This window comes from Coturnix japonica, chromosome 9 (genome assembly GCF_054131305.1).
Source record: "Coturnix japonica strain WE chromosome 9, WE-NBRP24, whole genome shotgun sequence".
In the NCBI taxonomy this organism is placed as follows: Eukaryota; Metazoa; Chordata; class Aves; order Galliformes; family Phasianidae; genus Coturnix; species Coturnix japonica.
The window spans coordinates 27,058,271-27,084,716 of NC_140671.1; the positions used below are offsets into that span (position 1 = coordinate 27,058,271).

Consider the following 26,446-nt stretch of genomic DNA (forward strand, 5'->3'; position numbering starts at 1 on the left):
GAAAGGAGCTTTTCTGATATTAATCCTTGAAAAATAGCCAGACGTTTCTTCCTGTGTTTACCAGGTCGTCCTTCAGATCGAAAGCTTGTGTGTGGGAGGCGTTTATGTGCTTTACACAACACTCAGAGATCAGTGGAAATGAAAAGCAGTATAATTACCCTCTGGCCTTCTATCTTCCTGCAGTATCAATCCCCAGAGAGCAGAAGGATGGGGTAGGGAAGCATTCACGCTGAGGATAATCATAGCCATTAGATGAAACAATGCTGACTTAAACATGACTGTGGTGTGTGTGTGTGTTTTTTCACCTAGTAAATCCTCAGTTTCAGTCAATGCTGTTCTGCCTGAGATGGGGAAGGACCTGCATGCAAACTGAGCTGCTGGGTCTAGGTTTGAGCAGATCCCAAAGGAAGGTATCGCTGAGTGTAGGGGGCACTGTGCACAAAGATGTGCTTATCTGCTCTGAGTTCAGGCTCCGACTCAGCCTTAATTACAAAGCTGGGATCAGTTTGGCTGAGCTTTGGCTGATAAATAATTAACGTGAGGATAGAAGTTTCATTGCAGGGCTGTGAGTTGGGGGGACATTGCAGCCCTTAAAAAGAGTGAGGAAGGGATGAGATGTAACAGGACTGGAAGCTGAAGGGAAGCAGTGGTTTCAGTGGTGGTTAAATAGAAGTGAACTGATCGGTCTGTCATCGTTAGAGCTGATGCATGAGCAGGGAGGGACCGTAATTGTGTGGGGAACGCGCCGGTGTCAATAAGAGCTTGACTGAATGTCACATCCACTCGATGGTGCTACGAAGGGAAGGGAAATCACTCAGCCTTGTGCCCCAGAGGAAGGTCAGAGCATCCATTTATCTCTGCCTGAAACCAGTGGGAAGGAAGGTTTATCCAGCGTTAAGGATTTGGTGGCTTTAAGTTCTCGTGCCTTGGCCAAAGCTGGTGGGATTAAATCTACGCATGGCTGAACAAGTTTTAGCAGAGAATTCAGTGGAGGAGATGTTTGCATTATCCCTTAGCTATAATGTTAGTAAATTAGGAGATTCTACCATGTAGAAAACTTGCAAGGCTTTGTATTAAGTCAAATTTCATCAGGTTTAAAGCATCATCCAAAATGATGTTGGTTGGACCAGAGGTGATGGCCTCAAGTTGTGCCAGGGGAAACGCAGGTTGGATGTTTGGGGTAATTTCATCCCAGGAGGAGAGGTGATGGGCTGGCACAGCTGCCCAGGGAGCAGTGGGGTCACCGTCCATGGAGGGGTTCAGTGTGGAGATGTGGCAATGAGGGATGTGGGCAGTGGGCACAGTGGGGTGGGTTGGGGTTGGCCTGGATGATCGTGGGTATCAGAGAAGGACAAGAAGGCACCACATCGTGTGACTCTGTGATGGAAGCAGAGGGTTTTGGATATAAATAGGACGGGCAATGTTTGCTTTGGTGCAACAGGACATGATTTAACTGCAAATGGAGCTGATATCACCACTGCACCAAATGCCGTCCATCAATCCCTACAGTTGGGCCACTTCTCTTAATTTCCATCACTCCTAAAATACATGCAGAGAAATTGTTACTAAATCCAGCCAGCACCATCAGAGTGAGGCTGCTTATGAAGAAAATGGCCCAGCAGTGTTTTTTGGGGGTTTGTTTTTCAACTTATCCATAAAAGAACTGAGATGATAGGATGTTGTGTTCCGAGATGAAGTAGCCTGAAGAGTTAGAAAGAAACGGGTGAGTGTCTAAATAATAAATGACCCCAGCAACAAACATTGTAGGAGAAGCTTTTAAAGTGAGAAACAAACACACTTTAATGTCGTAGAGTATGGGTTACCTGTGAGAGAAATGATATCAGATTCAAAGTGGGGAAGAGCTCCTTTGGTGCTGCAGTGTCCACAGTGATATTCGAACACTTTACCAAGCCATAAAATAAAAGGGATTTATTATAATTTTACAGTGTTTCTTTCCTTCGTGTGGAATGAAAGGTTCCGTTGCCTCCAGTTTATTTCACACCTAATAATGTTGATTTTTGCCATCTATTTTTCCTTCTTTTTTCAGTGCTTTTATCCAAACTTGGCACGAGGTTTAAACTTTAATGCAGTCGACAACATAAAAGCCAAGTTTTAAAGAATCTTATGATGGTAATTACATTTCCCTGCTGGAAACTAATGTGTATATTACATAGAAAAATACTTCTTATAGTGGGGAAGCCAGTGTAAAGGGGCTGTCACTTAAAATGTGACAATCACCCTTCAGCTCTTCAATGCAAGATAGTTTCAGAGTGTTTGAAAGACGTGAAGGTAGCTCGTGCCTTCCAATAGCTTTTAGTATTTGCCCTCACCTCTGTGGGGATACATTATAGATTTTATTCTCTTCCCTCCCAGAAATAGTGTCTGTTCTTCTGTATTTTAGTATTTCAGGTTTTCTCTTTGCTCAAGATCTGATGGGAAGCTCCCACCTGGAGGCTGGAGGTGTTCAGTGTGGGGATGTGGCACTGAGGGACATGGTTGGATGGACTGAACTCAGTGATCATAGAGCTCCTTTCCATCCTTAAGGATCCTATGATTCAGCATTCAGCAGCAGCATTAGGCAGGCTCGGTAAATCACATAAACAACCAGCAGTGACTACTAGATTTACTTCTTAATTTACTAATGAAGTTCAGACGATGTAAGGGAGGACCTTTGGGTGCTGAGATGAGAGCAGTGACGGCTGTGATCACTGCAGGGCTGGGATGCTGAGCTGTGCAAACCACGTGTGGGATGGATACAGGCAGTGATGCAATGCAGTGCTGAGCTGCGTTCTGATTACCCACGTTAGCACCTGCATTTCCAGGCTGAATTCTCCTTGCACTGCAGTGCTCCATTTGCTCAAAGCAGGAAGAAAAAAAAGCAACCCTGCAGATCTGCAAGATTTCTTTAGTTTTATCCCAGTATTTTGAGTCCCATTGGTGCAGTTGTCATCACTCTGGATTGCAAACAAACCCCATCGTCCTAAATGTTTGCCTTGTTCCTAACCAACAAGTTGCTATGGTAACTTGATGTTGCTCTGGCTGCTGCACCAGATGCACAGCCCTCTGTCCCCGGACCAGTTTTTGTCTAATCAATTAATCGCATTTAAATTAAACATACAAAGTTATTCGATGTCACTTATTTTGTATGTTGAGATGGATGTTTGCAGAGCTTTTCCTCTTCCTTCTCACCCTGGAACATTAATTAACTCTTCCAGATACTGAAGTCCATCAGACAGTGCTGTGGTCTTCCCCAGCCATCGGCATTACAGCCCTCACTGCACACGTGGGAAGTAATCAGCACCTGAAATAATTGCTTTTCACAGTCAGCTGTCTTGTCAGATATTTAAGCCGTAATGAAACTGTTTGCATTTCCAGGAGGAAATATTCAACTGAAATGAATGGTAATTGCAGGTGGAAAGTGAGGATGGTAATGGACCCGGTCCTGAGTGCTCAGCAGCACAGGAATCCATTAAATAGAAATAGGGAGCAGCTGTACAGAGAGGTGGTGGTTCCCCATCCCTGCAGATACCCCTGGTCAGGGGATGGGGCTCTGAGCACTGATGGAGCTGTGGATATCCCTGCCATTGCAGGGGGTTGGGTTAGATGGCCCTGAGGGTCCCTTCCAACACAACCAGTCTATGGCTTTCTCCTGACACTCACACTTCTTGGACAAGGATACTCATTTTGAGTGCTCACATCCAGCATTAGCCAAGAGAAAGGGAAAGGTGCGGAATGCATGTGCCACACTTTGTACTGAGTTTTCTGATCTGTGGCCATAAACTGCAGAGAAACGGGCTGACAAATGAGTAGCCCACAGGGAAATCTTATTTACAAGGAAGGGAACAGAAACACTTAAGGATCTTTTATTAGGCTTATTTAGATCATGTGCCTCCTACATGGTGAGAAACTTCGTAGTCACTGCAGTAAAACAGCAGTAGGTATGTGCTGAGTTACAGAGTATCCCAATTTGCATCCTTAAACCTCCTCTGCTCTTGCTGCAGAGAAAAGGAGTCTGGTAATGAATGTGCAGGGAAAAGCAGAATCCAAGAGCGAGGCTGTGGATGCTCCCACTTTGGAGGTGCTCAAAGACAGGCTGGATGGAGCTCTGAGCAACCTGGTCTAGTGGGAGATGTCCCTGCCTCCAAAAGGGAAGCTGGAACTTGAAGGTCTTAAAGGTCCCTTCAAGCCCAAACCATTCTGTCATTCTATGACAGAAGAACCATTCTATGATTTTATCGAGTACCAAAACTGCAGGGACTACAGGAAGGGAAGAGTTGTTAAGGCAGAGAGTATCTGCATTCACACACCAAATGTAAACCTGAGTTGTTGTTGTCTGACTGAAGCTCTCCCATCGAGACTGAATTTTTAGCAGAAATATAAGCCTGAGCACCATTAATTGCTGATTAACCCTGCAGCCTGATTGTAGCCAAGGAATGACAGCATTCCCGTTTTGCTCCTCATCATCCCTGTAATAAATGGGAAGAAATGAGTGGGGTGATTCTTGGGGGCTGCATTAATGCCAAAGACAACGATGCTCCTGCTCCGATTGTGCTACTTTGATTACTGAGCTGAGTTATTAGATCCATGAAGAACACCCATTTAAATGTAAATCCATTCTCCTTCCGTAATAGATAAATGTGCTTTGCCTTGAATTTGTAAGCAGAAGACATCACTTTGATATACTAACTGGAACTGAATAAAGCTAGTCAGTAGACCAAGGGAAGGATGCGGATGGCTTTAAAGCAAAGGGAACAGAGGAGTCCATCAGTTCATTAATTAACTTCAATTTCTATTTTAATGAACTTTCTCTGGTGCCTGTTTAAGCATCCAGATGCTTGCAAATGTGTGTGTGTGGTTTTTTTCTCTCCCAACAATAGGCTTTTGCTGGCATTTAATGAATTATGAATATGAGGGCCATGTTTTCTCTATCCCAGAAGTGGCAGTGGGGACATGATGCAGCCATGTGCCAGCATGGGGCTGGGGCCCAAACCTGAAGGGTGGATGATCTGAAAGGAGGAACACTGGTGATGTGGTGCCGTGGTGTGTTCCTTGGAAGTTATCCTTCCCACAGCCAATTTACTTTAGGAATTCTCTGCTTTTAGGGATTCAGAGAAAATCTCCTTTGCTATTTGTTTCGGAAGCATTTTGGAAGGGACTCAGCTGGCTCAAGGGACTCAGGGCTAAGCAGGTGGGCAGTGCCCTGGAGGAGCTCACCCGGCAGCCAAGCTGGACCTCAGAAGTCAGATAAATGGCACACTCATATTTCTGTCTGAGAGCAGTAAAAGAAGGAATTGTCCCTTGGTTCAAGACCTAGAGATTTGGAAGAGCTCTCCGTTTTGTGTCTTTTCTTCTCTCTTCAAAATAAAAGGAGATATTTTCCTCTTGCTGACTTCCCAGAACTCATTCTGCCAAGGGCTCCCTGTGTGCTATTGAGCAAAGTGCTTGTTCCCTCTCATTCAAATTCCCTCTTGCAGTTCAGCCCCTGCACCCTTTTATATCCTCGCAATAGAAGGGTTGTGGAGGAAGAAACATCTCCATGTATTTCTAGGGCAAATCAGAACTGTGTCCCCATAAAGAACTGCAGAACTACAACTGGGGACCAGAGACACAAACCACTGAGTTTTGTGTTGTAGACAAGCTGGGTTCATGGTTGGACTAAATGATTTTCATGGTGTTTTCCAGCCTTAATGATTCTATGACATGGCTTGGATTGCATGGTGTTGGTGGGTTGATGATTGGACCTGATGATCTCAGTGGTCTTTTCCAACCTTTATGATTTTATGACTCAGTGTTTTCTGGTTTCTTCATCCTGGGCTGGTTGTGTTGTATGTGTAGGTGCAGCTGTCCTCGTTTTGGGATGAATTTCAGCGCTCGTCCCATTAGTTGGCTGCTTAATTCTTTTAAACATCACAGTTATCTGTGGAATGAAACAGATTTAAAATCTAATAATAATAGCAGAGTAAATGCATCTGCCAAGCATGGAGGTTCCCAACTATTGCTCATTGTAACCGTAATTAGCCAGTTAAAGCCATCAGACATCTGTGTGTTAGGAGATTAAGCCTATCCTGCTGCTTCCATTAGCTCTATGAGCGCTGTTGCGTTACCGCTCCCGCTTCTCATTTCTCCCATTTCTCACCAGATTCCACAGGGAAGGTTTCATTAAAAACATACTGAAATAAAGCATATTACAGATGGGTTTGTGGCTGCTGGTTTGGTGTTGTGTGTCGAGTGATAAATCCATAGACTCGCTAAGGCTGGAAAAGACCTCTAAGATCATCCAGTCCAAGCCCAACCCAATCCCACCATGCCCACTGACCACGTCCCTCAGTGTCACATCTCTATGTTCCTTTTCCTTTTCCTTTATTTGGGCTGAAGATGCTTCCAACAATTTTTTTTTCACTCTTCTTTATTTCCTCCTTGGCACTTTCTGATTTATCCCTATGTTCCAAACCCCTTCCTGCACCTGAATGAACCACAAGGACTATTCATTTGAACGCTGCATTAATGGGATTCTGTCTGCGAGGAGGCAGCACAGATATTTTTGCAAATTAATCTTTTAAAATCACAATGGGCTTAACTCCGTGTTTCATTGGAACCTCCTCTGAATGAGTTGCTGTAAAGTCATCAGCAAAACCAACCCGAGTGTTGTTTTGCTGTGAGAAAATGTACAGAAAATGCCCAGCTTTAATCTCACACCGTTTTTTGCCTTTGGCACAAATTATTTGTGCAACTACCTGAGATTGGTGATGAAAAACCAGGCTGGAACTAGAGAGACAGTGCTATACAGGCTATATATACATATGTACCCCAATTCTAAAGTCCAGACCCCAAAAGCAGACCTCTGAGATGCTTTCAGATCTTTGAGATGTAGCTTTGGATTTGTTGTTGCTGTTTTTAAGCCCAGACTGAAGTTCTTGTACTCAAGACTTGAGCTTGGCTCTGTGGATTACCTGCCCTTGAACCTGTTTCCATGCATTTCTGATCATCAGTTTGACAGGAGATGTAATTAAAAATTACGAGTCTGGAGAATCAGTGGTGGGATGGAGGGAGATATTCTTTGTGCTATAAACAAAGCACTTCTGCACTTGGGGCAAAACTGTGTCTGGCAGAAAGAGAATAGGACAGTGATCTTGATGAGAATTGATGTCTGATGGGTTTCTCAGTCTCTATACACTGTCTTCCATGGAATCTGAGTTATTAAAGCTGGATGACTGATATACCTGTACAGAGAGGGGAGTGACCCTGAACCTTTGCCAAGCTTTGAAAACCCTACGTTCATTTATTTAGATTTTCTTTTTCTGTCTCAAAAACCAGAATGGAATAAAACAAGTTCAGGAGTCATCAGATAAGGTCAGAGAAGAGCTGGAGCAGTCAGTCAATGGGGGATGGTGTGGACACAATTCTTCTGAGGTCAGGGCTGAATGAGTGGGCTGCCATTCCTGAAAAGCTGCTGGGTTGCAGAGCATTTCTTCTATTTCTTATGTTAATTATTCTTCCCTGATATGGAGTCATTAAGGTTGGAAAGTCCAACCACCAACCCAACCCCACCATGCCCACTGATTATCTCACGACACAGCTCCCAGAAAACATTTCAGTGCACTTTTGAACTTGCAGTGCTCAAGTAGGCTCCAAGCCATGGAAGAAAAGAGTGAATTCATCCCTCGTTTCCAATTAGGTTTGCATACGAAGCAGCTCGTGCACTGACTTAGCTCCGAGCCGAAGAGCAATGCTCTACTGGGTCAATGATTTTTCTGCTAAGGAGCCCCAGGACAGCCTCTAAGGCTAAAAGCAGCTCTAAGTAATGGCAGGGATCAGTCTACCAGGTCAAAAGCTATTTGTTGTGGGGAACCATGGCACTGCAGCAATGCTTTCAGATGTGTCGCCTCTGTCCTGCCTTCTGGACACAGCAAAGTGTGAACTTGCTCAAGCTGATATTAATATTTAATTTGTGATGAGATAATTAAACTGACCGGCAGAAAGCCTCAGAGGTCAAGTGTAATTTCAGCTCGTATCAGTTAATTCTATGCTTTTTTTTCCAGTAGGACTCTGATGAGATGCTGAGAATGTGTTTTCTTTGTATTAGAATCCCACTATTCGCTTTCGTGCCTTGTGTGTTTAAACTGCTGTGATGAGAAGTACCTTGTTTTCCAAACCTTTCCAAAGGATAGTGGGGTTATTTATGCCCCGTCTTGGTGAGGCAGTCAGGGCCAGGTTGGATGGGTCTCTGGTCAGCCTGGGCTGGTGGGGGGCAACCAGTGCACATGGCAGGGGTTGGAACTGGATGATCTGTAAGGTTCCCTCCAACCTAAGCCATTCTATGAACACGTCAGTGCTTATTTAGGTTTTTAAACAAATATACTAATATGCAGGCATGTAATTAAGATCATAATTAAATGCATTCAATTATTTTATTGTCAAGGTTTAGGGTTTCAATGGAATTAAGAATGCAGTTGAATTCTAATCCAAGGCAATGTAACCCCCCTCTCTGTGGTTCTGCTGATTGGGATTTTATATTCCACACAAGAATATGTGATCAGAAGCCTCTTCTGCAGATCCCTGTGATGCCAAAACGTGCCATCTGCAATGAGCTGCTCATCAGACTTGGCTGCATAATTTCTGCCCTTAATTTATCGGTCGATGAGACTCTTAGAATGCACTTCATAGGTCTCCAAAGGATTGCCTTGGCTGCCAGCCTGGGAAATACCAATATTGTAAGGATTAAACAAACGAAGGAAAAAAAAAAAAAAATCAGATAATCTAACAGTGTGACTGAATCAATGCAAAAGGAATATTTGGATTGTGTAGATGCATTGGGCAAGGCAGGGAAGAGTGGCTCTGGAGGAATCAATGTGTCAATGTCGTGGATGCAGGATGTGCATTCGGATACACCTTCTGCACTGTAGCCTCATTATCATGTGAATAATAACCCCATTATTATGTGAATAATGGATTCACAACCAGGGACAGTGGAGGTGTCCAGGAAAAGGGTTGATATGGCACTGAGGGATGTGGTTAGTGGGCATGGTGGGGGTGGGTTGGGGTTGGATTTGGTGATCTCAGGGTCTTTTCCAACCTCTGTGATTCTATGTGAGGTGGGCGCACAAGTGACAGCCATGGGGTAACTGTGTTACCAACCTACCACAGCAAATCCTCCTTCCCAGCATTTCACCAACTAATGAATGTTTTCCTTCCTGAAGAGCAGATTGACTTAATTGAGCATTGGGCAGTGGCAGGCAGTTCCTTTCCCACCAGGTGGGTTGGTGATATGTGGCTGTAATTGTGAGAATATGGAGAAATCCTACAGACAGTAAAGTAACTTGAGATGGATGGGAGCTGAGGAGGTCATGGAAAACTGACATAATTTATTACAGACATCTACTGTGTGAGCCAGGGATGTGTTTTTTGGATGCAAATCTGTAAATAACAGCTCTATAACTGACTAATGGAATCATCATCTGTGCAATTAATTGCTTTCCGCTGATGCCGGACATGCGTCTCTTTGATCCATAGAATGTTTACATTTCTAAATCCATAGTTTTTAACTGAAAATCCATGCAGCTGAAGGAAATCAAAGTTTCTTTAAGTATGATGCTACCAGTTGCAGACTGTGATGTAGAGCTTGATATAACCAAAATCCAAATCTGAAGCTGATTTAGTTCAATCTGTGTGGATTTGCTCCATCTCTGCAGGCATTCAAGGCCAGGCTGGATGTGGCTCTGGGCAGCCTGGTCTGATGGTTGGTGACCCTGCACATAGCAGGGGGTTGAAACGAGATGATCATTGAGGTTCTTTTCAACCCAGGCCATTCTGTGGTTCCATGATCCTATGACTGTCATCATTAGCCAAAAACCCCTGTGAAATGGAGGCTTTGGAGATCTGCTGACTGCTGAATCCCTGGGGGTGGTGTGAAGCTGTGTCTTCTGTGGACGTGTAGATCTGATCCCTCTGGGGACCCCACAGAGGAGGGGTAAACCAGGCCTGAATCCTACCTGTGCTTCCCCAACACCCACATTGCCAAGAAAATTCACAGTGGATGAAAAAAAATCTCTGACAAATGGAGAAGCTGGGAAGGAGCAGGCAATTAAGATGCATAACGTTCTGCTCTAAGTGGCGGACCATAAATCTCAGCCTGTGGAATGCTGCATTTTAATGCCGCACGCTCAGCGCATTGCAGGCCATAGCTGGGCTCTGAAGTCATCCCAGAGGGAAGCAAGGAAGGTCAGACTGAAGCTATTAAAAGGTGTCAGGCCTTTGGTATGCTGTTGGCAAAATAAAAGGAATGAGGCTCTTTGCAACTGTTTGCTCTCACTTTCAGAGGAGGTTTTAAGGATCTTCGAGTGGGTTTCCTGCTTGCTTCTCTTTATTGAATGTGGTTTATGGCAGGAGGATGAGAAAATGTGGTTAGCAGAAATGTTAGTGTGAGAAATGAGCAGGAAGTATGATTTTGGGCAGAGCTCAGAGCTAGCTAAATGAACTTTGCAAGGAAAACATTAGCTTGATGGTGTGGTTGGACCGTGTATCAAGTAACTTGGTCAAAAAGATCCCACCCTTCTGAATAGAAGTGGATATGCCAAAGACTCTACTGCCACAAGAAAATACCATAAGAATGTTGCAAAGAGGTAGAAGAAAGCTTCTCTAAACTCATATTTTTTTCTATGATTTGCATTTTTCTCCCATTTCATCTTCAATATATGTTGCCCAACCAGCCAAAGACAAAACAGAACACGGGTTTCACTCATTTATTTCAGTTGAAATGTACTGAAATGTATAGAAAGGCATCCACCCCAGTCAAGATTCTTGAGTGAATAACTCAAATATACATGTTTTTTTATCACTCATTGTCACCTTTGGCATCCAGTGTTTGGGACTTGGCAGATGAAGAGGTCACCTGTCAGCCTATCCAAATGTTGATTCAGAGATGTTTTATTTCTTCCCCTTATTTAAAACGAGAAGGCCTCTAGTTCTCTTTAATTTCTTGCGCATAAAAATGCATTCGTGATAAGGCAGTTGTATATTTATATGCTACTTGAGCTGCCGAAACCATATTTGACCTTGAGAGATGTAGGAGTTGGCTTTATTTGCCTGAAATCATAGCAATATTTTCCACACCTTGCAACCCTGCTGTGCCTCCTGGAAAACCATAAGCCCTCTGATTGAGAAGCACCAACTGGAGGAGGAGCTGAAGCAGTCAGAGAGCTCGCTTGCATTTGCAGACATGGCAGAATGCCCGTAGAGCTGCATGTGTATTTGTAGTCCTGTAATGAACATAATAACTGTGCACAAATCCACTGTGTTATCAGCATACATCCAGGTGTTTAGAGCCTTTTCCAAGCATGCTGAAGCTGAAGGAAGGTGGCTGTTGATCTTTGGAGTGGCTTTGGGAACGCTGTGTTAAAAAGGGTCTTGTGATGATTTCAGTGGGCTTACATCACTTTAACCAAGAGGAGAATATCTCCAATTGTTTTATTTCCCATTGCAGTACTCCTTGGGAGTGATAGTGTTTAATTAAGTCATGCGAGAGCTGACCTAACTACAGTTAAACCAATTTACTGAAAAGTACCAGGAATTGGTTAGACTACAAATAAAAGCAATCTGATTTTGGCTGAGCTCTCTGCAGCACCTTTTATGAATTGGCAGCTCCTTTCTTCTTTCCTCGTTTGAGGCAACTTCAGAAGATATGATTGGAAGCAGAAGGAAGCCGCGTTCTCAGATTTCCAGCCAAAAGTGTGCCCCTCTTCCTTTTTCATCTTGTGTTTATTGTTTTATCCCATCAAAGAAAAAGAAGCCAGATATTTGTGTTTCAGGAAGAGCCATGTGTAGGAGTAATTGAAGGAAAACAGGCCGGAGGCTTTCTCAAGGAAAGAGAAATCTCATTGTTAGCTTATCGACAGAAAGCAATGGCCGTGTTAAATGGAGCTGGGTTAACTGTGTAATTAATTCGTCCCTCTCAAAGGCTGTGTCATCTTTGCATGAGATTACAGGAGGGCTGGAATGAAAGGCCTTGTCTCTGGAGCTGCTTCTGTTTTATTTCTTAAGGGTAACGAGACAACATCCTCCACTGGACACTCAGGGCTGTTGTAAAGCCCTTCTAAACCTTTCTTCCCATCAGTGCCCATCTGTGATGAGTGTAAAGTCAAGAAAAGCCCCTTGCCCAGCAGGTAGATGTCAGACCCACAAGCTGTGTGGTCAGGGTAATGGGTTTCCTCTTGGTTTCTCTTCCAGTGTCTCAGCACTGAGTGGGAGAGCGTGCTCATGTGCTTTGTGTTCTTTCTTGTCTGAGCACCAAGAGTGGGGTTGGCCAGTGGACTGTGCAGAAGCAGAGCAATGTCTGTCTTGCTCACGGTTACACGTGTATGAATGGGCAAAGCCACGTTCTTAAAAGGAAACACAGAATTGTTAAGGTTGGAAAGATCATTGCAATTATCTGCGACAACCAACAACCCGTGCATATGACTGCTCTGTACCATGTCACTCAGTGTGACATTTATCCTCTTCTTGAACACCTCCAAGGACCTTCCAGCCCTCCTGGTAATCCTGTGCCAATGCATCACCACTCTTCCAGTGAAGTAATTTCCCTTATATCCAACCTGAGCATCCTCTGTGCAACCTAAGGCCATCATTACCTTTCATCCTATCAGAAGAAGGGAGATACAGTAAGATCTACACTGCATGTTGCATAAGAGAATGGTCATTTTTCCATCTGAATGTTGTCTTCTGTCTCTTATAACAACCTATACAGTATCAATAGCCAACTTAAGGTGCATCCATGTATACACTTCATATTCTTACTTTTTGTTTCCAAAGAGTTGGATATCTTAATTACATGCAGGAGAAGGCAGGCTTGAGTATTTCTTATCGTCATGATCCCTATTTCAACCCACTTTTCTCACCAAGTGGGACAGAACCATGCTATGTTTTATGATACATTCTCCAGTATAACCAAACTGCATGGTCCAATACATGCTGGGCACACACAAACTCTGCAAAACAGAGATCCTTGCTTTTACTAATTTACCTCAAATCATTCTAAGACCTCATCCAAGGTCAGCGAGAGCTGTGAACTCTTCACATTGCATTCAGAGTAACTTCACATTTGCCCTTTGGATGCATTTGCACTAATCAGCCTCTTTCCTGTTATCGCCGGCTGAGTCACACGCTGCCTTCCCACTTCACATTCAGATTTTGCATGGCGTGGTCGATGATGACCCAGTTTGGATAATTGTCCTAGTAATGATTCATTACCACTATCCAGAACCCACTTCAGCAAAACACTTAGATGTGCTTTAAAACGCCGTACTCACGAGGAATTGAAATTAGCAATAGCTTAAATAGTCCGGAGGTGGGGAAAGTTGTGTGCTAATCGTGCTTTTCCCTTCCTGATGTCACTGAAAAATGGTTCCATCTCACGGCGTTTTGCAAAGAGTGCCAATTTGAGATAAATAAATTCGATAAGCAGAGTCAAATAATGGCAGCGTGTCATTGGTGATTAAATTCGACACCGAGCTAACATCAATCTCCTATAAACTGTGTGGCATTGACGTAAGCCTTTCCTACTGGAATCTGGCTCTGAATTATAAAACTGTCTGAACCTTACAAAGAGATTTATTTCAACTCAACCCTCATCGATTTGCTGGAGAACAACAGGGGGAACCACAGCATTGGTGGATGCCTTCAAAATTTTCTCTGCTTAATCCTTTGTCTTTTGCAAACAAATGCGGAGTGGAGGGAATATTAAATAGAGTTGCTTCGATCTGGATGCTGTTCCACATGGGGAACAGTGCTGCACCCCCTATGTGTGTATTTATATCTCTATAAATTGGCTTTTATCGGCTGAGCTGTGACAGTGAAAAATGCAGCTTGGGCTCCAGTAGAATTCTTATGCTATTGCTAATAATCTTCTATGCATTTTTCTTTTCTTCTTTAAACCACATTGGGCATTGATTCTTGACTAAATAGGTTGAGTGTGCTAACGAGTTGACTCAGTGTGCCACTAAGTACTGTTTAATTTGCTGTTGGAAGTTGCAAGAAAATTTTCCCATTAAAACCACAGCCATGTGAGCTGCAGTATGGAGTGTTCCAGGAGAAGACTTTTACACATTATTAGCACTACAGTAGGGGAAAAGTGCTTTAAAGAACATTAAGGAAAAAAAAAATTTTATATATATATATATATATATATATATATATATATATATATAAAGTCGTTAAAAACATATTTGTCAGCTTCCAGAGAAGCTAATGAACAGAAACATAATGGCGTATTAACAGCTTGAGGTCCCTTGCTTTTCCAGGGAAAACTTTGGCCTGGCATTCCTCTTTCATCTCGGTATGGAAATGCACACTAATGAAGGCTCTTTTCAGGGCTGTGGGTATTGAAGGGTTGAAGATGTGACAAAGAAAAAAGTAAAGGGCTGTGAGTGTGTAGCTGCTGCTTTTGTGTTGCGTGCAGAGAAAATCTCCATCTAAAGACAGAGCAACAAGAGGAGGGTGTAGAAAAAGCCAGAAAATAGGTTTTAAGTTTTGGGTTTTGGTGACATGTCACCAAAAGGGATGAATAGCAGCAGGAGGTGCCCAAAGGGACAGGACAAGAGGTGATGGCTTTGGGTTGTGCCAGGCAAGGATCAGGTTGGATATTAGGGAAGATTTCTCCTCCAGATGAGCAGTGATGGGCTGTCACAGCTTCACAGAGAGTGGTGGGGTCCCCATCCATGGAGGTGTTCAACATGGAGATGTGGCAATGAGGGATGTGGGCATTGGGCACAGTGGGGTGGGTTGGGGTTGGACTTGGGAACCATAGAGATCTTTTCCAACCTTAATGATTTGATGTACTCCTCACCAGGCTCATTTCTAAGGCTGATTTTGAGGTTGGGACTTGGGGGCGGGGTGAGGTTGTTTTTGCTTTTCATTAAGCTAATCTCATCTGAGTTGAATAGCTAAGACATGATAAACCTCATGTTCTTTTCATTAAAGCCACCCGTATCTCTTCACTTCTAGCGCAGTGCATCCTATCTGTCAGCATTATTAAAGGGTTTATCGTTTTGGCTCCTCACGTATATCACAAAGGGGTAGAAAGGATTTGATCCACAGACGAAGACATTATTGGGTGAATCCAGCAGACCCTTGTGCTGTAATTGGCACCTGAATATGCTTTCGGCAGATAGTGCTGAAGATTACTTCAGCAAATTACTTCTTGACCACAGCTTCTTCTTTATTTCCAGATTCTAATCTATCCTTTATTCTTGTCAGAATAGCAATAGTTGTTGCTTCTTTAATGCAGCTTCAAACAATGCATTTTCTTCTTGCAAATATATTAATACAGGAAAGTGAACCAAAACCTTTATACATTTCTGTGGTGTCTTTGTCGTGCTCCAAAGCAGTGTTTGTGGGTTACTTTGCCTGTGAGAACAGTATCTGATGGAAGTTTCCCATCTGTGGCAGAGAAGGAGCAGTAACTGAACGCTGATCACTTATGCAAATGGACAAGCTGAAGTGAGCTGACCTTTCCAAGCGAGGAGATGTTCAGTGCACTGATATGGCCCATAAATGTGCCTCTCTGCCCTTTCTCTGAAGTGATCATCAGGGGTCATGAAGGTAATGATCATCAGGAAAAGGTCCCTTTGAATAAGAAACATCGAGAGTGAGTGTAGTCTGAATAGGCTGTTCTGAAATACCATGATAACATGGAGCATGAAAGCACCCATGTTCAGAGCAGGAGGGCCAACTTCATGCATTCAAGTGTGCTGAAAACGCACCTTTCAATTCTTAGTGCAGTGAATAGAATCATTAAGGTTGGAAAGACCAATAAGATCATCCAATGGGATCATCCATCTCCCACCAATACTGCTCACATCACTCAGTGCCACATCTGCACACTGAGCACCTCCAGGAATGGTGACCCCATCTCCCTGTGCAGCTGTGCCAATGAATCTTCTTGCCCGCTCATTCTCTCTACCTTTGTTTTATGAACATCCTTCCTGGTGCCTTCCTGGCTGTAGCAATCCTCCCACAGAGCTGTGAGATGCTTTGGTGGAGCTCCACCAGGGCAGCTCCCCACAGCCTGAATTCAAGTCAGCTGCAAGTCCAGCACCTGTAAGATATCAACAGGACCATTTCTGGTCCTTGCTTTTCAACAGCGACCTTTTGTTTTCCCCTCCATCAGGCTGAACAAAAGACATGCTTTCTCTCATGCTATCCATCAACCTCTGATGATTTTTCCCCAGCTCAAGATGTACTCGCTGAGGAATTTGGAGTTAATGGACCCAGATGTGATGCTGTTGCTAAGAAACCTTGGGTTGCCTCTGTAGCATCCTTGTGCAGTTCTGCAGGTGCCTCCCCAATGGGGCTGCTCCTTGTCCAGAGGAGGGTGTGCTTGCATTTCTCATAACTGGGGGATGTTAGATAGAGACAGAAGGGTGATTGAAAAACATAACCCATCCGTTTCACACCAATATCCCATAGCTTTCTTGTTGCCATGGCAAACATGGAAAGGAATTCCTAGGCAGCCCTTCAGGTGAGGCAATGCTGCCTGCAGGGGGGAAGCAGAAAAAAAGCCTGGGGCTGTTTTCTGTCTTGTGGGGTGAAACCTGAGGTTTCTGCTGCAGGGATTCTATTGAGACAGCACTAAGAGACAGCTGGGCCTTGCAGACATCAGGTTTGCAGAGAGGGAGCTTGGGAACCCTCAGGGACCTTGAGAGCCTCCGTTGGACCCTTAGGGACCTCCAGAGACATTAAGGGGTGTTTTCTGACCCTGCCATGCTCTGGGCGTGCTGTTTGATGCTGGATAAGAGTCATGTCCCTAATTCTTTCTTTATGTGCCTGAAGTCCACCCAGGACACCAGAGTTCCTCCGGTGGGAGCAGAGGTGGCTTCTATGAAGCAGGACATGATTGGGAAGTTGTCTCATGTTTGCACAAGTCTGAGCATATGATATTTTACTTACACTGATATTGAATTCCAGCCAGCTTGATGCTGATCTCACCCTGACTTTATATATACACAGTTGGTCCCAGCTCAGCCTCTGCATCTTCTAAGAACTGTCTACATACAGCACCAACATGGTTTTACAGAGCTGTGTTATCATTTTTCTCTCCTCCTCTGTCTTTTTGTCCATAATTAACAGGGACAGTCTGTCAATCAGTTGTCAGAGTGGAATGCTTTCCCTTCATCCATCACAACGCCTGTGCCAAAGGAAATGCTTGTTCCCTTAGGCAGCTGCCAGGGGAGAGCACGCAGTGATGGGCTGAGCTGTTAATAGGGGGGCAAATTAACTTTTAATGCTTGTGTTGTTGTTTAAGCACATTCAGGGGTCTCAGGAAGATGAAAGGCCCTCAGAAACTGTAAGTCATCCCTACTGCCAACTTAAGGATGTTCTTGCACAGGGAAAGACATCCTCAAAAGTCAGATGCCAAAATGCCACCAGTGCTCCAAGATTTGGGATCCAAAGAACCACAGGCATGTCTGAGAATGAAATAAACCTCAACACCCACTTTCCTCCTGCTGACAGTTATCCTCTCGTCCTTTATAAAACTTTAATTTCATTGCTTTGCCAAACAATCTTGCTGCAAATGCTACAGAAGAAAGCGAGGGAGGGAGGCTAATGCAATGTATGTTCTCCCTGTCTACTGGGGTGTTTGGTTTTCTCCCGCTTTCTGATTGCTAAAATAAATGCCACCAGTGAATGTTTACCAATGCAATGTTTGTAATCTGGATATAAAATGGGAAGGTTGGCTGTGATGTCAAGGTCAAAGCTAAGGCACTAGAGCCAGAAAGCAAGGAAAATGATGCCTCCTGCTGTTAGAAGAGTTTGGAAAGGTTATTTTCACACTGGTTATCATAGAATCATTAAGGTTGGAAAAGACTTCTAAGATCATCCAGTCCAACCATCCATTTACTACCAACATTGCCCGCCAATTCATGTCCCCAAGTGCCACATCTCTTGAACACCTACAGGGTTGGTGACTCCACCACCTCCTTGGGCAGCCCATTCTGGTGCCTGAACACTCTTTTGGAGAATAATTCTTTCCAAACATCCAACCTGAACTTTCTCTGGCACAACTTGAGGTCATCCCCTCCATCAAAATAACAAAAAATGCACTTAAACATTTCCAAGAGGCTTTTCCACGTGAAGAAAAGTTACAAGGTGCTGAAAAATCCCACTGGCTCCAACAGGGGTAGAAGCACCTTAGCAGAAACATGAAGAAAATCTAATAAACAGAAAATAATGAGTCCAAATGGGAGTAGCGTTTGAATACCGTGTAATTAGTACTGAATGCTCCACTTGTTCTTTTTGCTGGGGATGTCATCATTTTGACAAATGATTGCGCTGGGGTAGGATGGAAACAACACCACTGAAAAGAAAGTGCCCATGAAATCCTGCTGAAATGCTGTGTGGAACAGGAGAGGAGGATGTGCTCAAACATCATTGAGAGACATTTGTTTTCTTAATGATACTTCACTATGAATACAGCTTTCAAAAGCATAGAGATCTTTCCAATCCAACCATTCTGTGTTTGTATGATTCCTCTTGCAAATCAACAAGGTTTTCCTTCACTTGCAGCTTGTATTTCCCATTTATCTGTGAGATGATGAAATCCCATTTTCTGGAAAGTTAAACCCATCACATTTTATGAATGCTTGGAAGAAGGCTGAGTGCATTGCTATGCCGGAGAAGCAGAAACATGAAAGATTTTCTAGGACTGCCGCTTGAGTTACTTGGTTTAACTACATGGAAATCCACCCGAGCTGAGCTTGAAGCATGCAGACACAGTTGATCACAGGATAATATTCTGTACAGAGAATACTCTCTTGCTAGGTTTTATAGACACAGTTGACAGAAAGAATAAGCTTAAATACTGCCCTGAAAAAAACATGCTTTATTTTGAGAGGATTTTATTCAGTTCTCTGCCAATGAAAACGAATGACACTGGAGAAGGGTCTTCAATGCGAAGCTTTTGCTCCAAAGACATAATTGTGACAGGACTATTAAATAATAAATATGGTCTCATTTTAGCTTTGATTGCATGAAAATACTTCTAGACAGTTATTTTTACTCCATATAAATAGATCTGGTGATATTTGATGCAATGGTTTGGTGGGTACCAGTCAGAATTAGGCAGCAATTGACACAATAATGTCAAGACTGCATCAATTACGAGGAAGGCCAAACATTTGATGTTTGATATATGTTTTTAATGTAGAAAAAGAGTCCTATCTCCACCAATGAAACACAGTCCTATTGCTTCTGCTCATCGGAGGTTATGGGTCTGGGATGCAAAGGAAATGCAGCAGTACAATTAAGAAGGCAGGAGCTGATGGTGTGTGGCTCTGCCGGCAGGATCAGTGCAAATATAGCATCTGGTGTGATCCTTGGTGTCACCTTTATCTGTTCAGGAGCCGCATTGCCCTCCTGGTTGTCTCAGACAGTTGGTTTTGTGTGAGCGCGATAAAACGTGACCCCGTGATCCGCTGTGCTCAGCTGTGCTTTATCAACCTGTGCGCTTCCTCTGCCTGAACGCTGGTTTTTCATAACACTGTGTCAACCTTGGGCTTCTCTTTTTTAAGGATAGAATTGCTAAACCCAGCATTTTGTTCCTGTTGCATCTTAAGGTTTTAAGCAGCTCGAGGAATCCTCTAAGGAAATTTAAATACCTGCTTTGACTGTTATCTTCTATCCCCTTTTCTTTTTTACAGCTATGAACAATTGGTTTTCATAGTGAGGTTTGCAGTTGCCATTTTTCATGACCTTATTGCAAATGTAGTAACTGGTGGCATTTCTGTATTGGGCAAATCCTAATCTAGCAATTGGCAACCATGCCCATGGCAGGGGGTTGGAACTGGATGATCTTTAAGGTCCCTTCCAAACTAAGCCATTCTACGTGAAATGCAAACTTTATAGATCTTTATTTTAAGTTTTTGAACCCTCCAGCTTAGAGATGGGCATTTTTAGGTAAAATCTCAAAAATATCAGCAAAAAACCAAACAAACTAGATTTCCCTTTTATTTTTTTATGTCTCTTATTTTTTAAGCTGCTCTCGGGATTCCTGGTGTCCTTCTCTGATTCTTGCTACCCCAGTGGATTGGCAAGACAATGCTCATTAGTCTCTCAACACTCACAAAGGCATGCAGCTCTGCTTCACTCTCTTCCAGCTGTTTGGTGGGAAACAAATCAAGTCCATTTGTCTTCTAACAATTTTGTTTTATTCAAAAACTCAGAAGAGCCTGCGATTTATTAAATTCCCCTCAGGATGTGTTTTCTTCCACCTTTGACACCAAGGAGATGGAGTATCCTGTTTACGCCAGGAGCTGCTTGTTAAAACAGAACAATTCATGATTTGGAGTTGAATAGCAGGGAAATAGCCAAGCAAGTCCCTCACCCGTGGTGGCATCTTTGTTCTTTACGGTATTTCTCTCGGCTACAACCCTCATGTTTATGGATGAGAAACCAGAGCACAAAAGTTGACCCTTCCAAGATCATGAGGCTTTGGTGACCCATCCAAGATCATGGGGTTTAGGTGGCTCATCCAAGGTCATGGGGTTTTATTGACCTATCCAAGATCTCAGAGTCAATTTTGGGCAAAGTGAGTGCCAGACCTCCCTTGGGCTGCCCACTTCAGTACTTGCACATATGGGCTTTGCTCGCTGGGGTCAGCTCAGAGCAACTGGATATCTGGCCCATGTTGCTGTGTTGGCTCACGTAATTTTGGTTGTTCACTTCCTTTTTGTCTAAATAAAGCAGCTATTGTTTATGAAATATAATATTTGCACAATTAGCAAAGGAGATGACAAATGATTACCCATAGAAACACGAGAGCAGCAGCTGTGGGTCTTGTCTGATCTGGGGAGGGATTTTCATTTCTTGGCAAATTTGAAATGAATTTGTCTTGCAGAAGTTAGATTTAATACTGTAAATCTATTGTGCCTCCCAGTCTGACATTGTTCCTGGAGAGGCAGATTGTGGCTCCTCAGGGATTAAGGCATCTCACATATCTCTGAGAACAACAATAGTTGTTGGCCAAAGTTTGGTGGGGTCCAGTTTGCTGGAGGAGTTATGGGTTCCTTCCATTCAGCATATCACAAAGCAGCAAGAATCCACCTCTGGCTGCTTTGTTCCAACCTCTGACTTGGTCTCACTGTCCTACACATACACAAAGCAAAGTTTATTTGCATTTTTGTTCTTTCCTTTGGGGCAAGTGGCGGTGTTATTTATTAGGGTAGCTAATAGAGCCCAGAGAGGGAAAGGCAAACTTTCAGGCACTGGAAGCACTTCTGCTCTCCAATATTCATGGCTCTAGCAAGACTGTTGCCAGAATAGAAATATATTGCTCATTTTCTACGTGACCCCTGGCAGTATTTTAGCTCGAGTGCACACTGAGCTTTTTAATTCTTAAGAATTTGGCCAAATGCTGGTAAACACTTCAGCTCACTCTCTGTGGAGCCAGGCTCATAGAATTTAGAGCTGAAGAAACTGAGGCAAAGCGAGGTGCTTTCATAGAATCCTTCAAGCTGGAAGGGACAGTGTGGGCACAAATAAAGGAAAGGTCAATTTTTGAGTGTGCCCAAACTTCTGCATGTGGCCTTTTTCTCTCTAAGGAGAGCATGGACATCTGTTCTTGCATCATGGTTCCAAAATTCTGATTCTCTTTCTGCTTCTTACTAGAATATATGACTTTTCAGTACAGTAGGATATATGGCTTTTCAATACACTAGGATATATGGCTTTTCAATGTAGAAGCAACGTCATGCAAAATTGCATAAGTTGTTGTCAGATTACTGCATTCAAAATACATGTATATATTTACAGCCAGCTAAAAAATTGAGGTTCTAATGGAGATAGTTAAAAATCCAACCTCGAATAGAAACTCCTGGGGCATTAAAATAAAATATTAATAGAATAAAGGTCTCAATAAAATGCTGATCACTAAAGAGCTTTCACAACCCCACAAAGCTCCACTTCTCGATGTCGTTTTTCATTTCCAAAAAGGTCAGGTTGGTAAGGAGAAGCTAATAAGCTGAAAAAAATGACCAGCTTCATTTCTGGGCTTGTTTTGCTCAGGAACTGCAGGGCCATTTATTGGTCTGATGGCTTTCTTCTGCATCTGGGAAGCTATGAGTGCAGCTCTTTGCCAGTTACATACAAAGCGTTTACAGCCCAAAGAGGCCAGCTCATTAGTAATTACTGTAATGAGTTCTTCTCAGTGTTTCTCTGAAAGGTGATTGAGCCCCTAATGTAGACACCAGATATTTTTCCTTCAGTTAATGGTGTGGTAAATTATTCCTGCGAGGGGCTCATTGAATGGCTTCTTTGAAACAAGTTAAAGACTACAAAGGAAAGGAAAAGCTGTTGGTCTCTTCATACCAGTTACAGGAGACAATATTTACAGAGTGTTTCAGCTCTAGATGTTTCTGCAGAGTGTGAAATGTTTGGTCAAATAAATGGCAATATCACCAATGTGTGGTTGCTGCAACGTGTATTTCCCATCTACCATAATATTGGGTAGATCAGCCAAAGGAGAGTGAGCTCATTTGGGCTCCTTTGGGTTTCTTTGGGCTTGGTTTGCACAGATGGAGCTTTTGCCTTGAGATCCTGGTGGCCGTGGGCCTTGCAGGTATCATTGTGTGTGCTCACCCATTGCTATACTGGCAATGGAGAAGTGGTAACACTCATCATGAGCTTGGCTTTTGCCAAGGGAGATTTCTTCCTCTACCAAGTGAATAAACTCATTGATGTGTACAAATGCAATTAGCAAACGCTGCAGTCGAAATGCTTCCTAATCAGAATCATTAATCAGCTGTCCCGGACAACCACAGTAACGTGGCTATGGGACATGGTTTAGTGGGCAGGTTTGGTGGTAGATGGATGGTTGGATGAGATGATCCTAGAGGTCTTTTCCAACCTTTATGATTCTGTTATATGTAAGGACAGGTGTTATTTATGTCTTACGTCCCAAAGCTGGGATGCATAATATGGGATGAAGAGCTTCTGCTAAAAGTAGCTGCTTGCTTCAGGGACCTGTGTCTGTAATTGGTATGGCTGCATACAAAAAGTGGGGAGAGATGGTACAGGAAAGGCCTGAAGTGCCTCAAATACCTTTGCCTCTCTGCAAAAACAAACCCTGTAGATGATGTTTGAGAAGCTGTTTTGTAATATTAGGCTTGAATGAATTGCACAGTTTGCCCACACACGTCATTGCCTTTTGCTGGGTTCTCAGAACCACTCATTGGAGATGAACTTTCCCTGGCAACCCCACACACTGAAGACTGCTCTGTGCTCAGCTGGGATGGATTTTCCAAGGGTCAGTGCACTCAGTGTGGCTTTTTGGCTTTTCTCTCCATGGAATCACATCTCCAGCCATGGTGATGAGCACTGACAGCCTGCAGGAGAGCCCAGCTTGGACATTGTCTTGAATCAGCCGATGAGCTCAGGAATTCTTCCACTCTGCCCCATGTTAAAATTATTATGGTGTACGTCGACTTCCATTTAGTCAATCCTGTGAGCAGGAATTAAATTTAGACACTGCTGGCTTTTATCTGTCACTCTGAGGATATATTATCTACAGTTTGTTTTGCACTCATCTGGGCAGTAGCTGGAGGGTATAAAATGGCATCTTATGGAGCTGTTTCACTGCTCTTCCTTGAAGCCATGAGCTTATGTATATGCATATATTTCTCCCCCATCTCTGGCAACAAGCAATTTCCTTACTCCCTTGCACATCCTTTGCTCTCTGGGGATTCCTGCCCAGAAGTGCTCAGCTAAAAAACCCCCTGACTTTACAGCAGCACCCCAGAAACAGATCCTTTCATATTGTAGATGATGTCAAAGAAGTAATGGAAAACTGTGATGGTTTCTTTGTCTCTTGAGATGGATTTTTGCAGAGAGGAAAGTTTGAAATTGGAATTGGAAAAGCTGGAAGCTCTGCTAGCTGTAACTTTGACTTAGCTGGTTGTCTTGCTCGCAGCGTTACTGATGTGCTATCAAGATGAAGCCACAAGCACTGATAAAAAGAGGCAAAATTGACTTTTCCTTCTTTCTTGAAGGCACAAACAAGTATCTTTAAAACTGAACAGAACATACCCATGCTTATAAGGTCCATAATCAAAACATTTTACATCCTAAGTTACATATTTGCAAAGGAACTGCCTGGTTTGACACTGCTCAGCAGAGATGTTTAAGATTTCCTGTTGTTTTGGAAGGTTTTCCACTCTAGTTTTCCCACTTACATCTTGTGTGTGCACAAGGCAGGATGTTGCTCTTGATTTAAATGAAGAATATCAGATATCTCTGTTTGTGACCAGGCTGTGACATTAGACACTCAGTTTGGGCGTTCTTTGTTTTTACTTTGGTGGTCAGAGATTCAGAAGATCCCAACTGCTTTATTTTCAATGCATTTTTCCATCGTCTGTATGGAAAATGCTTTGTTTCACTAACCAGAGTTTAAACATAGCACTATACTGACCTTCCCAAAGTGTAAAACAGGAAATAATGAAGAATGTGGAGCAGTTGCTTCAAACCAGAAGGTTAAAGTAGCTTAGGATAATACAATTCAACCTCTTGTTTCCAGTAGAGTGAAAAAAAAAGTCTTTGCTAATCTTTGCTACCCTGAATGCTGTGATAAGATAATCTTTGGACAGAACCAGGTTGAGTGTATTTCAGTTGCCTGGTGTTCTTGAGATCAGTTTGTCAAGGTGTCCTAAATAACACATTGCCTTGCTGACAGCAGCTGGAGCAGAGCAGGGGCTGCAATACGTGCTGCATGTGTCAGCAATGCATTGCTGGGAGCCACAACCTCATCAAGGGCTTTCATTGCAGAAGGGGAATACTCTGAAGAATTATTTGTGCCTCATTTATCTAATGAGTCTAGAGAATAGACTCACAACTGTAAAGGTTTAAAAGCAAACTGCATCACAAACTGAACAGGCTTGTCTCTCAGCCTAAACTTCTGCTTAGGTTTTATGAATGCTAATATCAGATGAATTTAGGAAATGTCTCATTAATTTATGTGCAGTGAACTCTTTTGTGCCACCATGTTCAAGCATATCTTGTTCCCATCCAGGACGTTTCATACAATCACACAGTTAGGTTGGAAGGGACCTTAAAGACCATCTAGTCCCAACCCTCTGCCATGGGCTGGGTGGCCAACCATTAGATGAGGCTTCATTCCCTTTCTGCTCTCCTCTGTCTCCCCAGCTGTGGAGTCGCTGCACTCCTTGAACGACCAGATCTCCCATTTTATTGTGAACAAGTCAAAAACTCTGGATGAAGACGAAGATGCTTTTCTGCCCAGCGAGAAGGAATCTCTGAAGAGTGCCATGATGCTGATGAGGCACCTCTTAATGGATGCACAGGTACGAAAGCAATGCATCCACATCTGTTACCATACAAGAAAGGCACGTTTCACAGACCTAGAGGCAAATAGTTCATTTTTAGGGGTGCTTTTAGCAGTGCAAAATGTTAGTCCCTGACACTTGTTTATAACTCACATGAGCTTCCAAAGTGCACAGCTGGGGCAAGGCCATCTCAGTACAGAGAAGGGCTTTTGATGTGTTAGATTTATCAAGGAATCACAAAATCATTAAGGCTGGAAAAGACCTCTGAGATCATCTAGTCCAACTGTCCACCTACCACCAATAGTGCCCACTCAAGCATAACCCAAACGCAACACCATTTAGGGCTGGGGATTGATATACCCCTGGATGGGAACCCAGCATCATCTGTAGTAAAAGAAAATCATTTTGGCACTAAGCATCTGTGCTGATGCCACATTTGGAAGTGCTAGACACACAGCTGAGCTGCTGGTTTAATTTGCCTCCAAAATGTCAGTTAAAAGTCATGAAATCCTGTGCAGATGTTGCTTTGTGCTTTATGTTATTTTATTTCTTTTTCTAATGGAATATCTGGTCAGTATTGCCCCTATTACAGCTTGTGTCTATCACCTCCCATTAGAAGTCCAACAAGGAGGGAATTACTCCTGTAAGGATTAGCTGTGCTGTATGCAAAGTTATCATACCCAGGTTTTTTCCTGGTCACTTTTCCATGCTAAGTTTGCCATTGTGGGTGTCAGCCCAGGTCAGTGTCGATAGCATCACTACTAATCTGATGGTCCCCGGGGTTTGTTTTCCTCCAAAGTCACGTTTTCATGTCTTGTTCCTATATTCTCTCAGGTGGAGTCTGGTGCTTATCTTATGTGGTTTTTTTTTCTCACTTTCAAAGACCTTCAGTTCTAATTGCTTTAGCTAATAGAGTTTTGTTGCATGCAAGAAGCGAGCTGGGAATCCCTGGTGTTGGTAACAAACTCTGGGTTGCAAATGGAGAGATGTGCTGACGGTTTAAAGGTGGTCGGTGCTCACAATCCAGTGGGAAAGATGGGCAAGGGAGCCAATTGCTCCCCAAAAACAGCCAGAGATGCCACCCTAGAAGACATCCATTGCCAGCCATGGTGCTCACCTTGCTT

General features: G+C 43.3%; 1 protein-coding gene across 3 annotated transcripts in view; it reads left to right on the forward strand.

Annotated features, from left to right (window-relative positions):
- KAZN (kazrin, periplakin interacting protein) overlaps positions 1–26,446 on the forward strand; it is a 129,972-nt gene that overhangs the window by 8,558 nt on the left and 94,968 nt on the right. For 2 of the 3 annotated variants that reach the window (XM_085508967.1, XM_032448735.2), the window contains exon 2: positions 25,183–25,340. The exons of the other annotated variant lie outside the window; for it this stretch is intronic. In XM_085508967.1, the coding sequence (XP_085365093.1) occupies positions 25,183–25,340 (158 nt within the window). The remainder of the gene's footprint in view (positions 1–25,182; positions 25,341–26,446) is intronic. 3 annotated transcript variants of the gene reach the window in all.